This window comes from Euleptes europaea, chromosome 2 (assembly GCF_029931775.1).
Source record: "Euleptes europaea isolate rEulEur1 chromosome 2, rEulEur1.hap1, whole genome shotgun sequence".
Lineage (NCBI taxonomy): Eukaryota > Metazoa > Chordata > Lepidosauria > Squamata > Sphaerodactylidae > Euleptes > Euleptes europaea.
Window position 1 is genome coordinate 26,414,382 of NC_079313.1, and position 18,595 is coordinate 26,432,976.

Sequence of the window (18,595 nt, forward strand, 5' to 3'; positions counted from 1 at the left end):
TGCCACCTTTTCAAGTATTACTGATTTTTCAGAACTTTTGCCCCAGGCTGAAACAGATCTGGCCTGTTGGTTCTCAAATACAGGACTTGAGAGGTTGGATCATCTGGGGGGATTTTTAATCCTCTTTGAGTCCCTTCGGCATGATTCGTTTGGGCACCTTGGAGAAATGGAAGCAAGCGAGAGACAGCCACAGGCGTTACCTGCAGGAACCGATTTTTCACTGGTCCTGTTACAGATGAGAAAGAGTCTTGGTGTTTGGAAAATGTTTGAAATACGATAGATTATACGAAGTCTGGTAGACGTGCATTGTTAATTCTGGAAAAAGGTCCAGAAAATAATCTTCGGGCTTCTCCAATATCTTCCTCACCCTGAGATGGAAGAAAATATTCATCCTTTTATTATGGGAGGGCTAGTTAGTTGTATTTTTTTAAAGTATGCAGGCTTTACATTTGTTGTATTCCTCATATCAGCATCTGTGCTAGAAGATGCTGGTCAGTTTCCCCAAATCTCTGCTTTATGCTTCTGGCTGGTTTTTCTAAGGTCAGAAGGCAAGGATGATATGAAGAAGAAAGATGTACTCTGCTCAGTGGAACGCCCATTTATCTCTTCTATGTAATGACGCAGCATGGGAAAAGAGACTCTACAATACTTGAAAAGTGCAAGAGCCTCTCGGGGCCTTGGAACTGTCAAAGCTACGTTACCTGGAGTTTCTAGCGTATAACTTTCCTAGTCTGGTCACTTCCTTCTTGTCATCAGCTCAGTCCTCTCCTATTGGTCTGATTCTACCTCAGGGGCTTTGCCTTGGTTATGCATGCATTTTCCAATCACCAGAGGTTGCATTGCTCTCCCAGCACGTTTTGCCCAGGTTTTCTGGATGCTGACTAAACATGAATCCAGAAAACATAGGCAAAATGTGTATAACTTTCCTAGTCTGGTCACTTCCTTCTTGTCATAGATGTTATGTGCGATTCTGTCTCAGCAACATTTTTTCCCTTGTTGGCTCCTTTCTTCAGCTAAATGCCTCCACTATCCACTCTTGTCAAATTCCTGCATTTCAGTACATGTTCTGACCTTGCTAAAGAGCCTGGGAGTTTTCAGGGTTTTTTTGGGGGGGGGGAGAAGGTGACTAATGGGCAACATGACAGAGGTTCATAAATGATGCATGAGGTGGAGAAAATGGATGCAGAGAACTTTTCTCCCTTTCTCATAATATCAGAATTTAGAAGCACCCAATGAAGTTTGAGTGAATAGATTTTGGAGAGGGGGGGGATGAGATGTACTTCTTCACTCATTGAGTAATTAAACTGTGGAATTTGTTGTCGATTTATGTCACCTTGGCCAAGAGCACAAATGGCTTTAAAAGGGGATTAGACAGGTTCATGCATGATGTGTCCATCAGTAGCTACTCACAAGTTGACTAAACAGAACTACCATGTTCAGAAGCACGAAACATCTGAATACCAGTGATAGACGGCAGTAGCGGAGGAGGCCTTGGACTCTGTGCCCTGATGTTGGCCCTCTAGGGCAATTGTTTTGGCTGCTGTGTGAAACAGGATGTGGAACTAAATTGTTCGTTGGTCTGATCCTACAGTGCTCTTTTTAACAATCTGTAAGTCTACGCCAGTGCACCATTCAAATTCAGATCCCCCAGTTGCATTCAAATAATTCAAAAAGGAAGTCAGAAGACATTTCATACTTTCCCTGCATCATACATTGGCCATTTATGCATGGCTGTTTCTTCGCAGACATCCCACCGACTACTTTGGGGCTTTGCCTTGATTAAGCATACATCAGATGTTGCCTTGCTTTCCCGGCACATTTTGCCTGAGTTTTCTAGATGCTGGCTAAACACAAATCCAGAAAATGCAGGCAAAATGTGTGGAAATGCAAGGGGAGAGTGAGGCGACCTCTGACTGTGGGAAAATGCACGCATAATTTAAAAAAAGCCCCGAAGTAGTCAGTGGGGTTACAGCGAGGAAACAGCCATGCATAAACGGCCTTAGTTTTGCTTGTAAGCTTTGAACTGGGGACCTGGGGTTTACATCTCAGCTGGGCCACTGGGTGGCCCTTTCTGAGAGTTTATTTCTTCCCCTAGTTGAAGTCTTGCAACAGGGGTCCCCAACGTTTTTGAGCCAGCGGGCACCTTTGGAATTCTGACACGGGGTGGGGGCACAGCCACAAAATGGCCATCACAGGAGATGCAGATGTACACACATACTCAAAGGAAGCCCAAATGCAGAGGACAAGAGTAATTTTACACCGGTAAATAGGAGAGAATAGAGCCAACACTGTGGTGGCAGATGCTGCTGAAGCTTTTTTTAATCTGCACTGCCAATCAGTTCTCCAGTGACCACTCAGAAGCCCTGATGGGCAGAAGTCCCATCTGGCCATGCCCACTTTCTGAAAACAATTGGTGGGCACCAGGAAAGGTGTCGGTGGGCATCATGGCACCCATGAGCACCATGTTGGGAACCCCTGTCTTGCAGTGTACACAACGGACTTGAGATTTGCTAGTACAGTAGGGTGAGGGGACAAACGAGGCATGGAAATGTAGCCTGAATCTTACTCAGAAGACACTAGGTAGGTACAAAGCTAAAGAAATCGGCGCTCACTTACTGATCACTCTTCTCGTGGAGGTGTTCCCCAATATTCCTGATTAGCCTCAGTAAATCCGTCACACTGTTCCAATCATATCGTTTGCCCATACTGACTAGAACCTCCTGGTCTATCTGAAAAAGAATCATTGTCATGGTCATTATATTGTCGAAGGCTTTCACGGTCAGAGTTCATTGGTTCTTGTAGGTTATTCGGGCTGTGTAACCGTGGTCTTGGAATTTTCTTTCCTGACGTTTCGCCAGCAACTGTGGCAGGCATCTTCAGAGTAGTAACACTGAAGGACAGTGTCTCTCAGTGTCAAGGGTGTAGAAAGAGTAATATATAGTCAGAAAGGGATTGGGTTTGAGCTGAGTATTGTCCTGCAAAAGTATTGTCCTGTAAGTATCAAGATAATGTGCTAATGAGGGTATGGTATGTTAATATGGAACCATTGTATCCTGAAGTGATCTGTTAATGTGTGTAATCCAAAACTAATCTGTATGGCTATTGTTGAATGTTGTCTTTGTCTGGAGGTGTTTCAGGGCAGGAAGCCAAGCCTTATTCATTCTTAAACTCTCCTCTTTTCTGTTAAAGTTGTGCTGATGTTTGTGAATTTCAATGGCTTCTCTGTGCAATCTGACAAAATAGTTGGTAGAATTGTCCAGTCTTTCAGTGTCTTGGAATAAGACCCTGTGTCCTGTTTGTGTCAGTCCATGTTCAGCCACTGCTGATTTCTCAGGTTGGCCAAGTCTGCAGTATCTTTCATGTTCTTTTATCCTTGTTTGAATGCTGCGTTTTGTGGTCCCGATGTAAACTTCTCCACAGCTGCAAGGTATACGATATACTCCTGCAGAGGTGAGGGGGTCTCTTTTGTCTTTTGCTGATCGTAGCATTTGTTGTATTTTCTTGGTGGGTTTAAACACTGTTTGTAGGTTATGTTTTTTCAAAAGTTTCTCCATCCTATCAGTGACTCCTTTAATAAATGGCAAGAATACCTTTCCTATGGGAGACTGTTTTTCTTGAGTTTTCTGATTTTTGTTTGGTTCAATGGCCCTTCTGATTTCATTCTTGGAGTAGCCGTTTGCTAGCAGTGCGTGATTTAGATGGTTAGTTTCTTCCTTGAGAAACTGTGGTTCACAGATCCGTCTTGCACGGTCCATTAATGTTTTGATTATTCCTCTTTTCTGTCGGGGGTGGTGGTTGGAGTTTTTGTGTAAGTAGCGATCTGTGTGAGTTGGTTTCCGGTAGACCTTGTGACCTAACTGAAGGTTTGATTTACGGATGACAAGGGTATCAAGAAATGGGAGTTTACCCTCAATTTCCTTTTCCATGGTAAACTGAATGTTTGGATGGATATTATTAAGATGGTTTAGAAAGTCCATTAATTTTTCTTCACCATGGCTCCAAATGGTAAATGTATCATCTACGAACCTGAACCAGACTGTAGGTTTGTAAGGTGCTGATTCTAATGCTGTCTTTTCAAAATATTCCATGTAAAAGTTTGCTATTACTGGACTGAGTGGACTTCCCATAGCTACTCCATCAATCTGTTCATAAAATTCTTGATCCCATAGGAAATAACTTGTTGTCAAACAATGGTGAAATAAGGCTGTTATATCTTCTGGAAAATCTGGTTAATCAATGAGATTGTGTCTTTAACTGGAACCTTGGTAAAGAGGGATACAACATCAAAACTGATTAATATATCCTTTGGATTGAGTCTTAACGGACTGATTTTGTTGATGAAGTGAGTTGAATCTTTGATGTAAGAAGTGGTTTTTCCAATGTGGTCCTGTAGGAGGGTGGTCAAATATTTAGCTAATTCATATGTTGGGGAACCAATGGCACTCACGATGGGTCGGAGTGGAACGGAATCCTTATGAATTTTAGGTAGTCCATATAATCGTGGTGGTTGTGCTTCAGTCTTGCATAGTTTTCTGTGTGTGTCGGGATGAAGAGTGGAATTCTTGATCAGAATGCTAGTTTTCCTGGTAACTTTGCAAGTTGGATCTCGTTTTAGTTTTTTGTATGTGGCAGGGTCCAGAAGTTCCTCAATCTTCTTTTTGTATTCTTCTGTTTTCATGATCACTGTGGCATTGCCTTTGTCAGCTGGTAGAATAATGATTTCTGGATCTGCATTGAGGGTCTTGATGGCGTTTCTCTCCTTGCGTGTTATATTGCTAGTAGGGGGCTTTGCTTTTCGTAGAATTCTTGCTGTCTCTCCTCTTATTTCCTCAGCATCTTCTTCAGGTAGATTACGAATGGCAGATTCTACATTTGCAATGATGTCTTCCACTGGAATTTGGGTGGGAGTGACTGCAAAGTTTCCTCCCTTAGCTAAGATGGAAGTTTCTTCAGGTGAGAGTTGTCGGTCTGTCAGATTGAAGATAATCCGTTTGTTGTCAAGTTTTGGACTGTTCTGTCTTCTTTCCTGTAATTTGCTACTGTCTGGAAGTATGGCTGGTTAACCCCTGTTCCATTTTTCTGTAGGTGAGATTATCAATCTTGTCCCAATCATGGCTTCTCATTTTGTGGCTAGTATTGATATGTAAGGAAAACAACTCCTTGTCTGTGGCAGCAAGTTCTCTGCGGGTAGTGTGAATTCTCTCTCGTAAGAGAGCCCGTTCTAGATGGTCATAAATGCGGTTAGCTCGTGAAGTTTTAAAGATTCTTTTACTTGTGAGAAAAGATGGAATGGTTCCAGTGTCTCTGCATCGTAGTAGAAAAGTTAAAGAACAAAGTAGATGTGCTTTCTTGTTCCGAAGTGTTTCCAATCTCCGGGTCTTCAATCTGACAGACCGACAATAGGACAAAAGCCAGTTCAGGCCCCAAAATGGACACTTATAAGGGTTTATAGACCAGATGATCATGCTTGTGTAGCCTCAATTTGTCTTGGGCTGTGCAAGAAACCCCCCTCTCCCTTTCTTGCACAGCCCGAGATAAATCGAGGCTGCATGAAGATGCGTCTGCATTTTATGGGTGGACTGAGTGGCATGATCGTTGTCAGGTCTCTTTGAGCCTTAAGAAAGCTTTCCCGTTACATCTTGCCCTGTCGATATCTTACCTTTTTCTTCCAGTCTTTGAAACGTTTCTTGTCACTATTCAAAGCCTCCCAAAATGCTGTGTTCTCATTTTTCTGTTTATCAATGCGTGCGTCATTCCCAACATCTCTTAAAAACCTGTATTTCCTGACAAACAGAAGGCAGTTGTAAAAATGGTTCCTTACCACTGCCAGGGTAAGAGCAGCACAAGTGACCCACAAGGCCATGGTGTTTGTATAGCAGTCAGCCTGAAAGATGCAGGCAAGTAAATTATACCTGATAACACACAGTTACAATCATCGTCCCTGCCACAAGCCAAGAAGGACTTCTACTCAGCCTTGATTTTTCCTTCTCAGTGTTTCACAAGCTGCCTTTGCAATCCCAGTATGATTTGCCACAGTCCTTTAATAACTAGGGTTGCCAACCTCCAAGTACTAGCTGGAGATCTCCTGCTATTACAACTGATCTCCAGCTGACAGAGATCAGTTCACCTGGAGAAAATAGCCGCTTTGGCAATTGGACTATGGCATTGAAATCCCCTCCTCCCCAAACCTCTCTAGCTTCCACCACCCAAATCCCCCAGAATTTCCCAACCTGGAGCTGGCAATCCCAGGGGCCAGTTAAGTCTTTTCAAGCTGTGCAAGTTGGATGTATGTATGTTCTGAATTTGATACGGGTCAGCTATATGTGCCTTGCTCTGAGCCTACCCTGGAACCTCATATATCTGCTCGACGCCAGGTCCATGTAAGTACATGGTCTACCAGATTCCAGGTTTGGTATCAACCAGTTCTGCTGGTTCTCTGCTAGGGTTGCCAACCTCCAGATACTAGCTGGAGATCTCCTGCTATTACAACTGATCTCCAGCCGATAGAAATCAGTTCACCTGGAGAAAATGGCCGCTTTGGCAATTGGACTCTATGGCATTGAAGTCCTTCCCCTCCCCCAAACCCCGCCCTCCTCAGGCTCCGCCCCAAAAACCTCCCACTGGTGGCGAAGAGGGACCTGGCAACCCTATTAATAACATTGCTTACCTGCTTGTTTCCTTTTGCCAGCATCCTGCTAATCTTTATTAGGGTCCTGTTGCCCATCATGTTTATTTATTTAAGGGCATTTTTCCAGCCTGCCTTTCTCCTAAAAAAGGCTCAAGGCGGGGATATAATGATTTTTTAAAAATTCCAGAACAAAACCCGCAATTTAAAATTACAGGGGACACAGATGTAAACAAATTCAGACAGCTGTAGAACCTACTGGAAGACCTGTCTAATTACACTGTCACGACACTAAGAATGTGGGAGCTTTCCTGACCTGCACAAGATCCACTGCTGAAAAAGTTGTGGAGCAGGCAGATACAGATCGAAACTGCCCTCATGATGGGATGGGACTCTAAGTAGGCCTTGGTCTGATAAGCCAAGCTGTCACCCAGAAGCACACTGCAAAAGGTGATCCTTAAGAGATGTAGTAGAATGGCCAAGGAGAGTTGTAAAAGGTCATAACCAGCACCTTGAATTGGACCCAGGAACAAAGGGGCAGCCAAAGCATTAATTTTAACACTGGTAGAATATGTGAGTTGTGGCTAACTCCGGACAGCTGCAGCATTTTGTACTAGGTAAAATCATCTTCAGGGTCAGCCCCATGTAGAACATAGTCCAGCCTCGAGGTTACTGTAGCGTGGATCAGTGTAGCCAGATTGGCTGACAGTCAAGACAAGGAACTAATTTGTGTGCCCAACGTTGCTGCGTTAACCTGTTTCTCCGTGCGTAATAACTGATTATTAGAACATAATAAATAAATAATAGAAGCACAGGATCTAACAACACTCCTAAATTCTTAATGGAGTCAGCCAAAGGTAACAGCACCGCATCAAAAGTGGGGAGTGCTGTATCCTCTAGAACCTTTGCCTTTGCCTCTAGCATCACCTCCACGTTGTCTGGATTCAACTTCAACTTGCTCTCCCTCAGCAACTGACCACAGATTACAGGCACTGGCTTCAGACAGAGACGGTAGCCTCTGTTGGCTTATTGGTAAAGAGCTGTATCAATATGTTGAAGACAACCGACTTCAAAACGACAGACTGTCTCCTCCACAGGACCTGACCACACTCTGGCCATCTCTACTATTACACCGCTGGCATCCAGGAGACAATGGATCTGTGAACAAAGAACTGCACTAAGAACACACACACACACACACACACACACACACACACACACACACACACACACATCACAGCCAACGGCTGAACCCTGTGAATTTTGGGTCCAAGTTTTTAAAGTCAACAAATGTCTGAAACAAAAAAATCGTACTTGACACATTTCAGTTGGCACAATGATAGTAGAAAAGTTAACTTTTCTGTTTTCCTGCCAGGGCCACCTCACAGGCTTTCAGTTAAGCTCTGTAGCATGCTCTACTGGGCTCAGCTTGGGTTTTCCATCAACAGCAGTTTAACTATCTTCCTGCCCTTTTCAGTTCACCAAACTCTGTGGTCAACTATAGGGCAGGATCAGGGTTGCCAGCTCTGGGTTGGGAATTACCTGGATATTTTGGGGGTGGAGCCTGAGGAGGGCAGGTCTGGAGAGGGGAGGGACTTCAATGCCATAGAGTCCAATGGCCAAAGTGGCCATTTTCTCCAGGGGAACTGATCTCTATCACCTGGAGATCAACTGAATAGCGGGAGAGCTCCAGCCACCATCTGGAGGTTGGCAACCCTAGGCAGGATCCTTTCTTCCAGAAGGAAGAAGATGCCAAGATGCAACTCTTTCTTTTACCCTTAAAAGATTCTTACACTTAGATTTCACTGCTCAAGGCCAAATCACCAGATGAGACACGAAGAGCTTTAAAAAATTAAATAATAATAATGTGGGTCCACAATGCAGAACAAAAAATGCAGAATGCTGGGGTTAAGCCTCCCCTCACGCCATCTTCTTGACCCCTGCCATGCTGTAGTTTGTCCCACTGGACAAATGCACAGGACCCAAAGCTTCTCAGATATTTGGTTTTGAAGGCTTCGCCTTATCAAAAATTGAACGGGTTGGAGTTCAACATTTTCCAAAATTTCATGTCATTTCAAAAAGCTTTTATTTCCCCATACCATTTCATTCCTTTTCTGTGGCCATTTATAGTAATGGTGGGGTGATTGTGGAAAAGAACTGGGAGGTGTAGGGGCTAGGTAAGAATGGGCAGTTGAGAATTTGCTGTACTAATGTGGTACTTACACCTGATTGCTCCAAAAATAAGGATGCTGAATCAAGTTCCCCAGCTGATCACTCACTGGTGTTTCTTCATCGGGAGATTTCAGCCGTGCTCTGAGAGCTTCAATCTCAATGTTGTTGACTACCTCAGCTGGACACTTCGCAGGCAAATCTTCAAAACGCGCCCGGCCCCTCATGGCAGTGTATAAGACAAGCCTTTCGAGAGCCTGGGTGAGAGAGGAAACACCTATAGCTATCTTGATCACAAAGTCACACAACAGAACAATTACAAGTTGGATTCATACATTTATCCTCCAGAATAGGACTTCACTCTCATCTACAAACCTGCTTCTCAAGGCCAAACTAGATGTGACATTTTACGCAGGTTCCCAACAGTGACTGGCAGGCATGTTGCAACTGTGAGTCCCACTGAGGTCTCTGTCCTCCCAAATCCCAACGTGGAACTGGCAGCCCTCCCCCCAACCCTTGCCAGGGGCCAGGGAGGACCGAGCCACCCTATTGGCAACCCTCTTTAGAAGCCTCCAAAATGAAGACAGACATTGCCAGATGAGGGTTTCTTAAAAGGTTAGGGTTGCCAACCCCTGGTGGTGCCTGGAGATCTCCTGGGATTTCAACTTATCTCCAGGTGACAGAGATCAGTTCACCTGGAGAAAACGGCTGCTTTGGAAGTCCCTCCCCAAACCTCACCCTCCATAGGCTCCACCTCCACACACACACCCCAAATCTCCAGATATTTCTTGACCCAGAGCTGGCAACCTTATAATATAGCTCAATACATATTTATGTGTAGGCCAAAAAAAAATTAAAATAATATGTTAATTTTAAAATGCCTCCCATTAAATCTATTACCAAAGTTATGCATAACTCCCTGACATTTTGTGGTTGACCCCGCCTCCCATGGCAGCAATTTTGCGGTGGTACCGACCACCTTGTGTCAAAATTCCAAAGGTGCCCATGGGCTGAAAAAGGTTGGGGAACCCTGGTGTACATGTACACAATATTTTCACATAATATTTCTAGAATAATTTCCAAGATATAAAAGGCTAGAGGGGTGAAAATTAAGAGCAGTTGTTTACCTGGAGGTCTTCTGTGATTATAAGATTTTTCTCAGCATCACTGCCAGCTAATTTTTTGCTTTTATCAAAATCTGCTAGGAAAACCTTGCCAGCAGCATCTAACAGAGAAATGAGAACAAAAAAATGAAACAGCTTTGTCTTCTATACGTGTGAAGGTGTTCTGAAAACGGTGGCAAACAATGGCAAGTTTTTATCATTCAATGAGGGCATTTTGCGGTTACATTAAAAAAAAAACATCAGTAGGACATCAGTAGGATATGCTGATTTCTCAGGTTACAGGTACTTGAATTCTTGAACCTAAAATAGTGAAAGCCAGAGGGGAATGAAATGTTGAAGATGCACAAACCTACAATGTCCATTTTATGGATGGAATGAGACAACCGATTTTTGTCTGTTGGTACATTTGGGCTGAGGAGGCTCAGGTCTAAATCTCTGCTCAGCCAGGAAGCAAATAGGATGTTGGTGGGCTCGTCACTCTCTTTACAGCTAATCTACCTTGCAGGTTTGTCATGAAGGTCCAATGGAAAAAGGGGAAATATGTACACTGCCACATACACTTCCTGGAGGAAGGGTGGGATAAAAGTGCAATAAGTAATATTAAATAAGTAGTGAAGGAAAATGTTAACACCACACCAGCAAGGTGTAGTGGTTAAGAGCAGTGGTTTGGAGGGGTGGACTCTAATATGGAGAACTGGGTTTGATTCCCCACTCCTCCACATGAGGAGCAAATGTTAATCTGGTGAACTGGATTGGTTTCCCCACTCCAACACATGAAGCCAGCTGGGTGAACTTGAGCTAGTTACAGCTCTTAGAGCTCTCTCAGCCCTACCTACCTCACAGGGTGTCTGTTGTGGGGAGAGGAAGGGAAGGTGAAAGTAAGCCAGTTAGATTCTTCCTTAAGTGGTAGAGAAAGTTGGCATATAAAAACCAACTCTTCTTCTTCATTGTTCAATGAGCAGCAAAACTTTGCCTAGCAGTGGCCAGACTGATAGTGCCAAGGGCAGCAAGGCTTGAACCAGCTCCTTGTTGTCTACAGATTGGGGCTGGAGAAAGGAACAGCAGATGGTTCATGTTGGGGAACTATCACTGCAGACCAGAGTATTCTTGGTCACCATAGAACCAGTCCTTTACTATTGCCTTCTATAAAACCCCCACATAAGAGTCCTTGAGTTCAACGGGGCCTTATAGTTCATCCAGTCCAGCTTCCTAATCAGTGCTGAAAATCCAAAGCTAGAGCATTCCCATTAGATGGCCATCCAAGCTCTATTTGAAAACTTTGGTAAGGGGAAGTCCACCCTAGGTTCCATTGTTCAGCTGCTCTTACCATTAGAATGTTTCTCCTAACATTCATTCAAAAATTACTATTTTGTAATTTAAATCCATTAGATCTAGTCTTGCCCTCTGGTGTAGCAGAGAACTCGGCCGTGCGACAGCTCTTCGAATATTTGAAGATCACAGTTGTGTCTCCCCTCTCCAGGCTGAACACACAGTTCTTTCAACCTTTTCATAGGACAGAACCCTGAACATCTTCAGTGCCCTCCTCTGAACCTATTTCAGTTTGTCTACACTGTTTCTGGTGCTGCACTCCTAACTGGACACACAACTCTACTTGAGGTCTAACTAGTGCCTAATAGACAGCCAGCATGGTGTAGAGGTTAGGAGCGGTGAACTCTAATCTGGAGAAACGGATTTGATTCTCCACTCCTCCACATGAGCAGCAGACTCTAATCTGGTGAACCAGGCTGGTTTCCCCACTCCTACACATGAAGCCAGTTGGGTGACCTTGGGCTAGTCACAGTTCTCTTAGAGTTCTCTCAGCCTCACCAACTCACAAGGTGTCTGTTGTGGGGAGAGGAAGTGGGGAGAGGAAGGGAAGGAGATTGTAAGCTACTTTGATTATCCTTCAAAAGGTAAAGAAAATCGGCATATAAAAACCAACTTTTCTTCTTCTAGAGTAGAACTATTACTTCATGTTACTTGGATTTATGCTTCTCTTAATAAAGCCTAGTGAAAAGCTCCAGTACTGCAGTCAAAAGCTCAGCTCACAACCTGAGTTTGATCCCGACGGAAGTCAGTTTCAGGCAGCCGGCTCAAGGTTGACTCAGCCTTCCATCCTTCCGAGGTTGGTTAAATGAGTACCCAGCTTGCTGGGGTAAAATGTAGATGACTGGGGAAGGCAATGGCAAACCACCCAATAAACATTGTGATGTGAGATCACCCCATTATTTTTTTAAAGCACCCTAGCCTTTTTGCAGTTGTATCACACTGCCAACACATGTTCAGCTTGCAATTGACTGCAACCCCAAAATCCTTTTCACACATATTATTTCCAACTTACCACCGTCAGGTTGGGCAACGGATTGAGTTCCCGTCAAGAGCTCTCTGTGCTGCCTACTTTCCCTTATAGCTGATGATCAGTTCTCCAATTGGTTGTATGTACACCAAAGTGCACACCTGGATAGCCTAGGCTAGCCCAATCTAATCAGATCTTGAAATCTAAGCAGGGTCAGCCCTGGTTAGTATTTGGATGGCGACCACAAAGGAAGTCTAGGACTCTACACAGAGGCAAGCCATGTTAAACCATCTCTTGCCTTGAAAACCCTATAGGTTGCCATAAGTCAGTGACGACTTGACAGAAAAACCAAACCAAAAAACACCAAAGTAAACTACCTCTTGGTTGCCTGTATTCATTCAATTATTCAATGGCTTGAGCTGGTGTTTGAACACTAAGAACAATATAAGTCCCTTTACTGGACCACACTAATTCAGATGTACTTTTGACAATATAACTACAGCAAGAGATGATTTGAGGAGCTGAGAACTGGGAACATTAAGGGCAAAACCTGACCTGAGAAAGCTTTGACTCAAGAATTTATCTGCTGCCAAGGAGTGAAAATAGCTATTTCAAATTTTCCTACTTAGGTAAGGTAACACATGCAAATTATGACACTGACGATGGAAGACTCACAAGAACAAGGAGCTTTGAGCCTCCTGAGAGAGGTAGTACTGGTAAGATATTACTTTGACCCTTGTGAACAAGCCACTGTTGACACCAAAATTTATGAGCTTCCTGGTCCACATCTACTTCATTCAACTCAACTGGCCTTCAAAGGACTACATGTAACAGACTTCGGTTGACAGGGTGCAAAAAACCAAGAGAACACAAACCTATCAAAACGTTGCTTGGGTGAAGATCCTGGTGGCCAAATCCAAACGCATGTAGCTCCTGCAATGCCTGAAAGATTGTTTTAAGAATGTCTTTACTCTTCAGATCAGTATTCTCTGCCCTCTTGAAGTATTCCTCAAGGTTCTGCTCGCACAGAGTGAAGCACAAGTAGAGACAGGTCTTCCATTCCTCCGACCCATAGTACTTCACCAGGTGGTTGCTCCTACGGCATTTTTCAAGGCATGTCTTCTCTTTATCTGCATTTTCTGCACCTACACGGTAAACCTTCACAGCTACCTCTTCTCCGTCATAGAACCCAAGGTAGACACCACCTTGGGAGATTCTCTGAATCCTGAATGGCTCATACATGAAGATCTTAAGCTTCCCAATCACAGGACGATACATTCCACAGAGGGCCTGGAGCTGCGATCCCCATCGCCTGCTGGAAGATATCCACTGCATCTGGTTCGAACCAGGCTGGCTTAAAGTAGCCCTGGCGCCATATTTGCGAAGCAGCTCTTTCATGTCACTGTTGTAAGTCCTATTGGCGATCTCAATGAGGTTCCCAATGTCTGTCCTGGCACTTTTCTCACACAGCATCCTTGCTATGTTGCAGTTCCGTTTCTCCACTGCTACCATCAGTGCCGTTTGGCTGTTTTTGTCACCATCATTGATGTCCACTTCATCTTTTTCCAGTATAGCCTTCACCAACTCTTGGCTCTCCTGTTCCACTGCCAGGATGAGAGTGGTCTTCCCACCTTCATCTCTCTTGGTTGTATCGGCCCCTTTTTTTAAGAGGAAAAGGGCCACTGCCTCTTTGGCTTGGCTCCAGGGCTGATCTTGTCTCACTGAGAGAGCATGAATGAAAGCATTCCTATCCTGATTGTCACAAATGTTCACATCAGCATTCATTTCATCCACAAGGGCTTGGACGATAGCAAAATGACCTCTCCTAGCAGCATCCATCAGAGCTGTTGCGCCCCCTTTATTCAGACACCTTTTTTCTTCATCCACTATTCTCCCCAAATTTACATCTGCCCCTCTGCCATGCAAGAACCTCAGAGCTTCTTCTTTCCCGTACCACGCAGCTTCCATGAATGCTGTGAAACCGTTGTCATCGTGCTCGTTGATTTCTGACCCCTTAGAAAGAAAGAGCTCCAAAAGCATCACGTTGCCTGTTATACCTGCTATAATGAAAGAGGTAGCGCCGTTATCCTTCTTAGCACAGGGATCAGCCCCTTGGTCAAGGAGAAAGCGGACAAGCTCCACCTTGCCTCCCTGAACGGCACTGAGGAGGGGTGTCCAGCCAAACTTCACCTTAACATTTATATCTAAGCCTTCTTCCAACAGCTGCTGGACCTGCTCAATGGAGCCGTCTTGGACAGCATTGTACAGCTGGACCACTTTATCTTCTGCCATTCCTTTCCTAGAGGAAAATTTCCTTAGGTCCTAATGCACCTGGTTGGCCACTGTGTGAACAGACTGCTGGACTTGATGGGCCTTGATCTGATCCAGAAGGGCCTTTCTTATGTTCTCACTGGCTTTTGATTAATTCAAAACATATTTCTACTGTAAGTGCAAATATGTTAACTTCAGAAATTTGCATCAATAGAAGAGCCCTCCACATAGGGCTTAGATGTTTTAGATCCCAGGTTCTCGGATTTTTAAAAAGAAAAAAAATTGATGCCTTTGTCACGCTGTCTGTATCAAAAAGCGTTCATGCCGTCCTTCTGTTGATCAAAGTCATAAAACCTGTAGATACAAACTCATGAAAAAATAGGGCTACCAACCACTATTAGCCAGAGTGATGAAATGGAACTTCCGTGTTCAGAGACAGTATACCTCTGGGTATCAAAGGCTGTAAATATGCAAGAGAGGAAAATGTTGTGCCCTGCTTGTAGGTCAGGAGGCAGCTAGCTGGCCATTATTGCAAATCAGATGCTGGACTACGCACACTGTCCTCCATCGGATCCTGCAAGGATCTTCCTACGTAATGATTCTGTACTTCAGACCTCCCCAGTCGAAGCAGTTGCTGCTCAAGGGTTCTGTGCCTAGAGCAAAGAAGAAAAAGCAGTCCAGCCATCAAATTTTGACAAATAATAAATAATATTACTATTGTTGTCATACCCCTTTCCCTCATTGACCGTGCATACATCTACACGCATCACGGAAAAACAGGATGGGACAGGGAACGGAAGGAAACTGCAAGAGGAAGCCTTAAAGAACAGCAGTAGCTCAGACTGAGCCATTCCACTTCACAGCGCTGACCAGGCGACAAGCAGCATCAGCAGTCAGTCCTGTCTCTTACAGGGATGAACAGCCTATTCCTTCCCGCCTTGCCCTGAAGGCATGGCTGTTTAAAAGGTAAAGGTAAGTCCCCTGTGCAAGCACCGGGTCATTACTGGCCCACGGGATGACATTACATCACGACTGGTTAGACTGTGTTTACGGACTGTTCTTTTTTTTTTTAAGGAGGATGGGAAGACTGCCAAGGAGCCAGGCATCTATGGCCCAAAGATATAGAACCCAGAGTCTGGTGGCACCTTAAAAAACAAGCAATTTTTGTTCTCGGTTAGAATCTCTCATCATTCTATAACTCTATATGACAATTTCTAGCGGTGTGAGTAGTCAGAACCCTCTTGCTCAGGCATATGAAGCAGTCACCTAAGTGGGTGGTCCCCATACACAGGGTGGCAGAAGCATTTATCGCCACTCACCTTGTTTTGCACACCCACTTATTTGTTCATACATCTTTCTCCCTTAAGGGCGCCCCATTTTTACCGACAGGGCTCATAACTTGCCGTTCCGCATAGGGTTGCCAGGTCCCTCTTTGCCACTAGCGGGAGGTTTTTGGGGTGGAGCCCGAGGAGGGCGGGGTTTGGGGAGGGGCTTCAATGCCATAGAGTCCAATGGCCAAAGTGGCCATTTTCTCCAGGGGAACGGATCTCTATCGGCTGGGGATCAGTTGTATTAGCAGGAGATCTCCAGCTAGCACCGGGAGGTTGGCAACCCTAGTTCCGCAGAATGGTTAGAAAAATGCAGTGGGAGCTGCTGAGCTAAGGAAAGCTTTCCCTGCTGAACGTCCGCCTGCCGGGCAGCTCTTAAAGGCATAGGAGCCCTGGAGAGAGAAACTATGGATGTATATGAGGATGGCCAAATTAACAGAATTTCTACATGGAAAAGATATGGAAGAATTAGAAAAAACTTGGGTAAAGGCCATCACAAAACTTGCGTAAAGGCAAAAATGAATTTTACAATTTTAGTTAGTGAATTATAGAAACAAGTTCTATTACTTTTTTATTTTATTGTTAATAATGTAATTGTTAAAAAGTTTAGACACTTCTTCGGAAGTCTGGTGATGGGTCACTTTTTAAAGTGGATGAAGAGTCAAAGGGGTATTTTTTGCTTTTTGAACTTTACAACTTTGTAACTACGATTGTACTAATTAGAGCATACAATTGATACTCTTTTGTATTTTTTTATTTTCTTTTTATTAATGTATTTGTTTGTTTTGTTATAAAAATAAGAAATATATATATATATATATATATATATATATATATATATATATATATATATATATATATATATATATATATATATATATATATATATATATATAAAATAAAAGGCATAGGAGCCCGGGGGGGGGGGAGGAATATGGGTAGACTGCTGTAGTCTCTCTCCGTTTCCTCCTCCTAACCCAGAACCCTGTTCTTGTTTACCAGTCCTTTCTTTCTATGCAGTCTCTGCAGCTGCTCCTCGCCCTCCACCAGTTCCACCCGGGGGGGTGGGGGGTGAATCTCTCTGCCCCCCACCCACGCTCAAACCCATCCCCAAGATCCCATAAAAACACATCCCCGGGCGTTGCCAGGCTCCGAGGACTCCCCCAAACGAGCCAGATCCCCAAAAGGATCTTGTTCCCCTTAAGGCCTCCTTGGGCAGCTCTGCCGGCCCTCCTTCCCAGGAACGGACATGGAGTGCGCTTACTGGCTTAGTGGGGTTTCTTTCCTCGGTGGTGGTCTTCAGCCGCCTGCAACCCTCTCTCCTCAATGCAACGATGCAACAATGCAACGATGCAACAATGTAACAGGAGGCAAGCCCTGAATGAAGGGGGGGAAGTAACACTGCTCTTTTTTTTTTTTTTTTTTTTTTAAAGCTGATTCAGGGGTGGAGGAGGAAATACTGTTCGGGCTGAAGGAGGGAGGGGCCCTGTGCGAATTGTCTCCACTTTCGGTTTGGTGTCGGAGCAGTTCGGAAGCGACAGAGAGATTTTCCAGATCGCAGTGCTTTCCCCTCCGCACAGCAAGCATGCAACGGCGACCCTTCCTGCATGGGAGGTTTTGCCGCTCTCTAGGGGCACATTTGCCCTGACCTGGATGGCCCAGGCTAGCCTGATCTGGTCAGATCCCAGAAGCGAAGCAGGGTCAGCCCTGGTTAGCATTTGGATGGGAGACCCCCAAGGAAGACCAGGGATGCTGTGCAGAGGAAGGCACTGGCAAACCACCTGGGTGGGGGCTTCTTGTTGAGTTTGGAGAATTTGCATGGGGAAAATGTTTATCTAGAGCAGTGGTTCCCAACCTTTTTTTGACCAGGGACCACTAGGACTTTTTTGTTCGGTGCAGGGACCCCAAGGTTCAAAATAAAAATTCAGGGAATTTGAAAATAAACTTTAATCATAACTGTTAGTTAAACATTGAACTTAGAATTATATTTGAATATATATATATTATAATAGAGAACTTTTAATTGAAAATATTAATTTATTATGGGTTTATAACTTTGTTTCGCGGACCTTAATTTAATTCTCGCGGACCCCTGGGGGTCCATGGACCCCTGGTTGGGAACCAGTGATCTAGAGAGAGTGGCAAACCCAAGGCAAAACCTCCTAGGCACAAATGGCCTGTGACACCTATACAGATGTTTTTTTCCTTCAAAGTTGGGTTTCTCTTACATGGATGTAACATTTGGGCAGTTTCCCACAGTAAAATGTTGTCTGCTGCAATGCATTCTCCCTCCCCCCCCCCCTTAACGTGCCTGGAGTGCTGTGTGTTAAGTGAAAACGCAACCACTGCAAACCACTCCTCTAGGACAAGAAAGATGTTATTTGAGACTTGGATCCCAGCTAAATGAGGGAGAGAAGGAGATGCAGCTCCAGATCAGCTCATCTGCTGTGTACGTGTGCATGTTGCCATCAAGTCCCTTCCAACTCAAGGCGACCCTATGAATCAATGTCCTCCAAAACATCCTCTCATTAACAGCCTTGCTCAAATCTTGCAAACGGAGGCCCCTGGCTTCCTTTATAGCACTGGTTCCCAACCAGGGGTCCGTGGACCCCCAGGGGTCCTCGAGAACTAAATTAAGGTCCGCGAAACAAAGTTATAAACCCATAATAAATTAATATTTTCAATTAAAAGTTCTCTATTATAAAATATATATTCAAATATTAGTCTAAGTTTAATGTTTAACTAACAGTTATGATTAAAGTTTATTTTCAAATTCTTGGAA

At 44.3% G+C, this 18,595-nt stretch overlaps 1 protein-coding gene across 1 annotated transcript; it reads right to left on the reverse strand.

The window, feature by feature from the left end:
• Positions 1-229: 229 nt before the first annotated feature.
• On the reverse strand, positions 230-14,506 carry RNASEL (ribonuclease L). The gene is made up of 6 exons (XM_056845389.1): positions 13,090-14,506; positions 9,922-10,019; positions 8,849-9,051; positions 5,660-5,783; positions 2,617-2,729; positions 230-368 (listed from the first exon to the last, which is right to left on the reverse strand). The coding sequence occupies exons 1-6, from the start codon at positions 14,504-14,506 to the stop codon at positions 230-232; spliced, it is 2,094 nt and encodes a 697-aa protein (XP_056701367.1).
• Positions 14,507-18,595: the final 4,089 nt, after the last annotated feature.

Coding starts and splice junctions, on each gene's coding strand:
- RNASEL (XM_056845389.1), bottom strand. CDS start 14,506: ATGGCAGAAGATAAAGTGGTCCAGCTGTACAATGCTGTCCAAGACGGC. Junction 5,784..8,848: donor TATTTTTGGAGCAATCAGGT/GTAAGTACCACA, acceptor TCTGTTTGTCAG/GAAATACAGGTTTTTAAGAG. Junction 369..2,616: donor CTCCACGAGAAGAGTGATCA/GTAAGTGAGCGC, acceptor CTTCCATCTCAG/GGTGAGGAAGATATTGGAGA.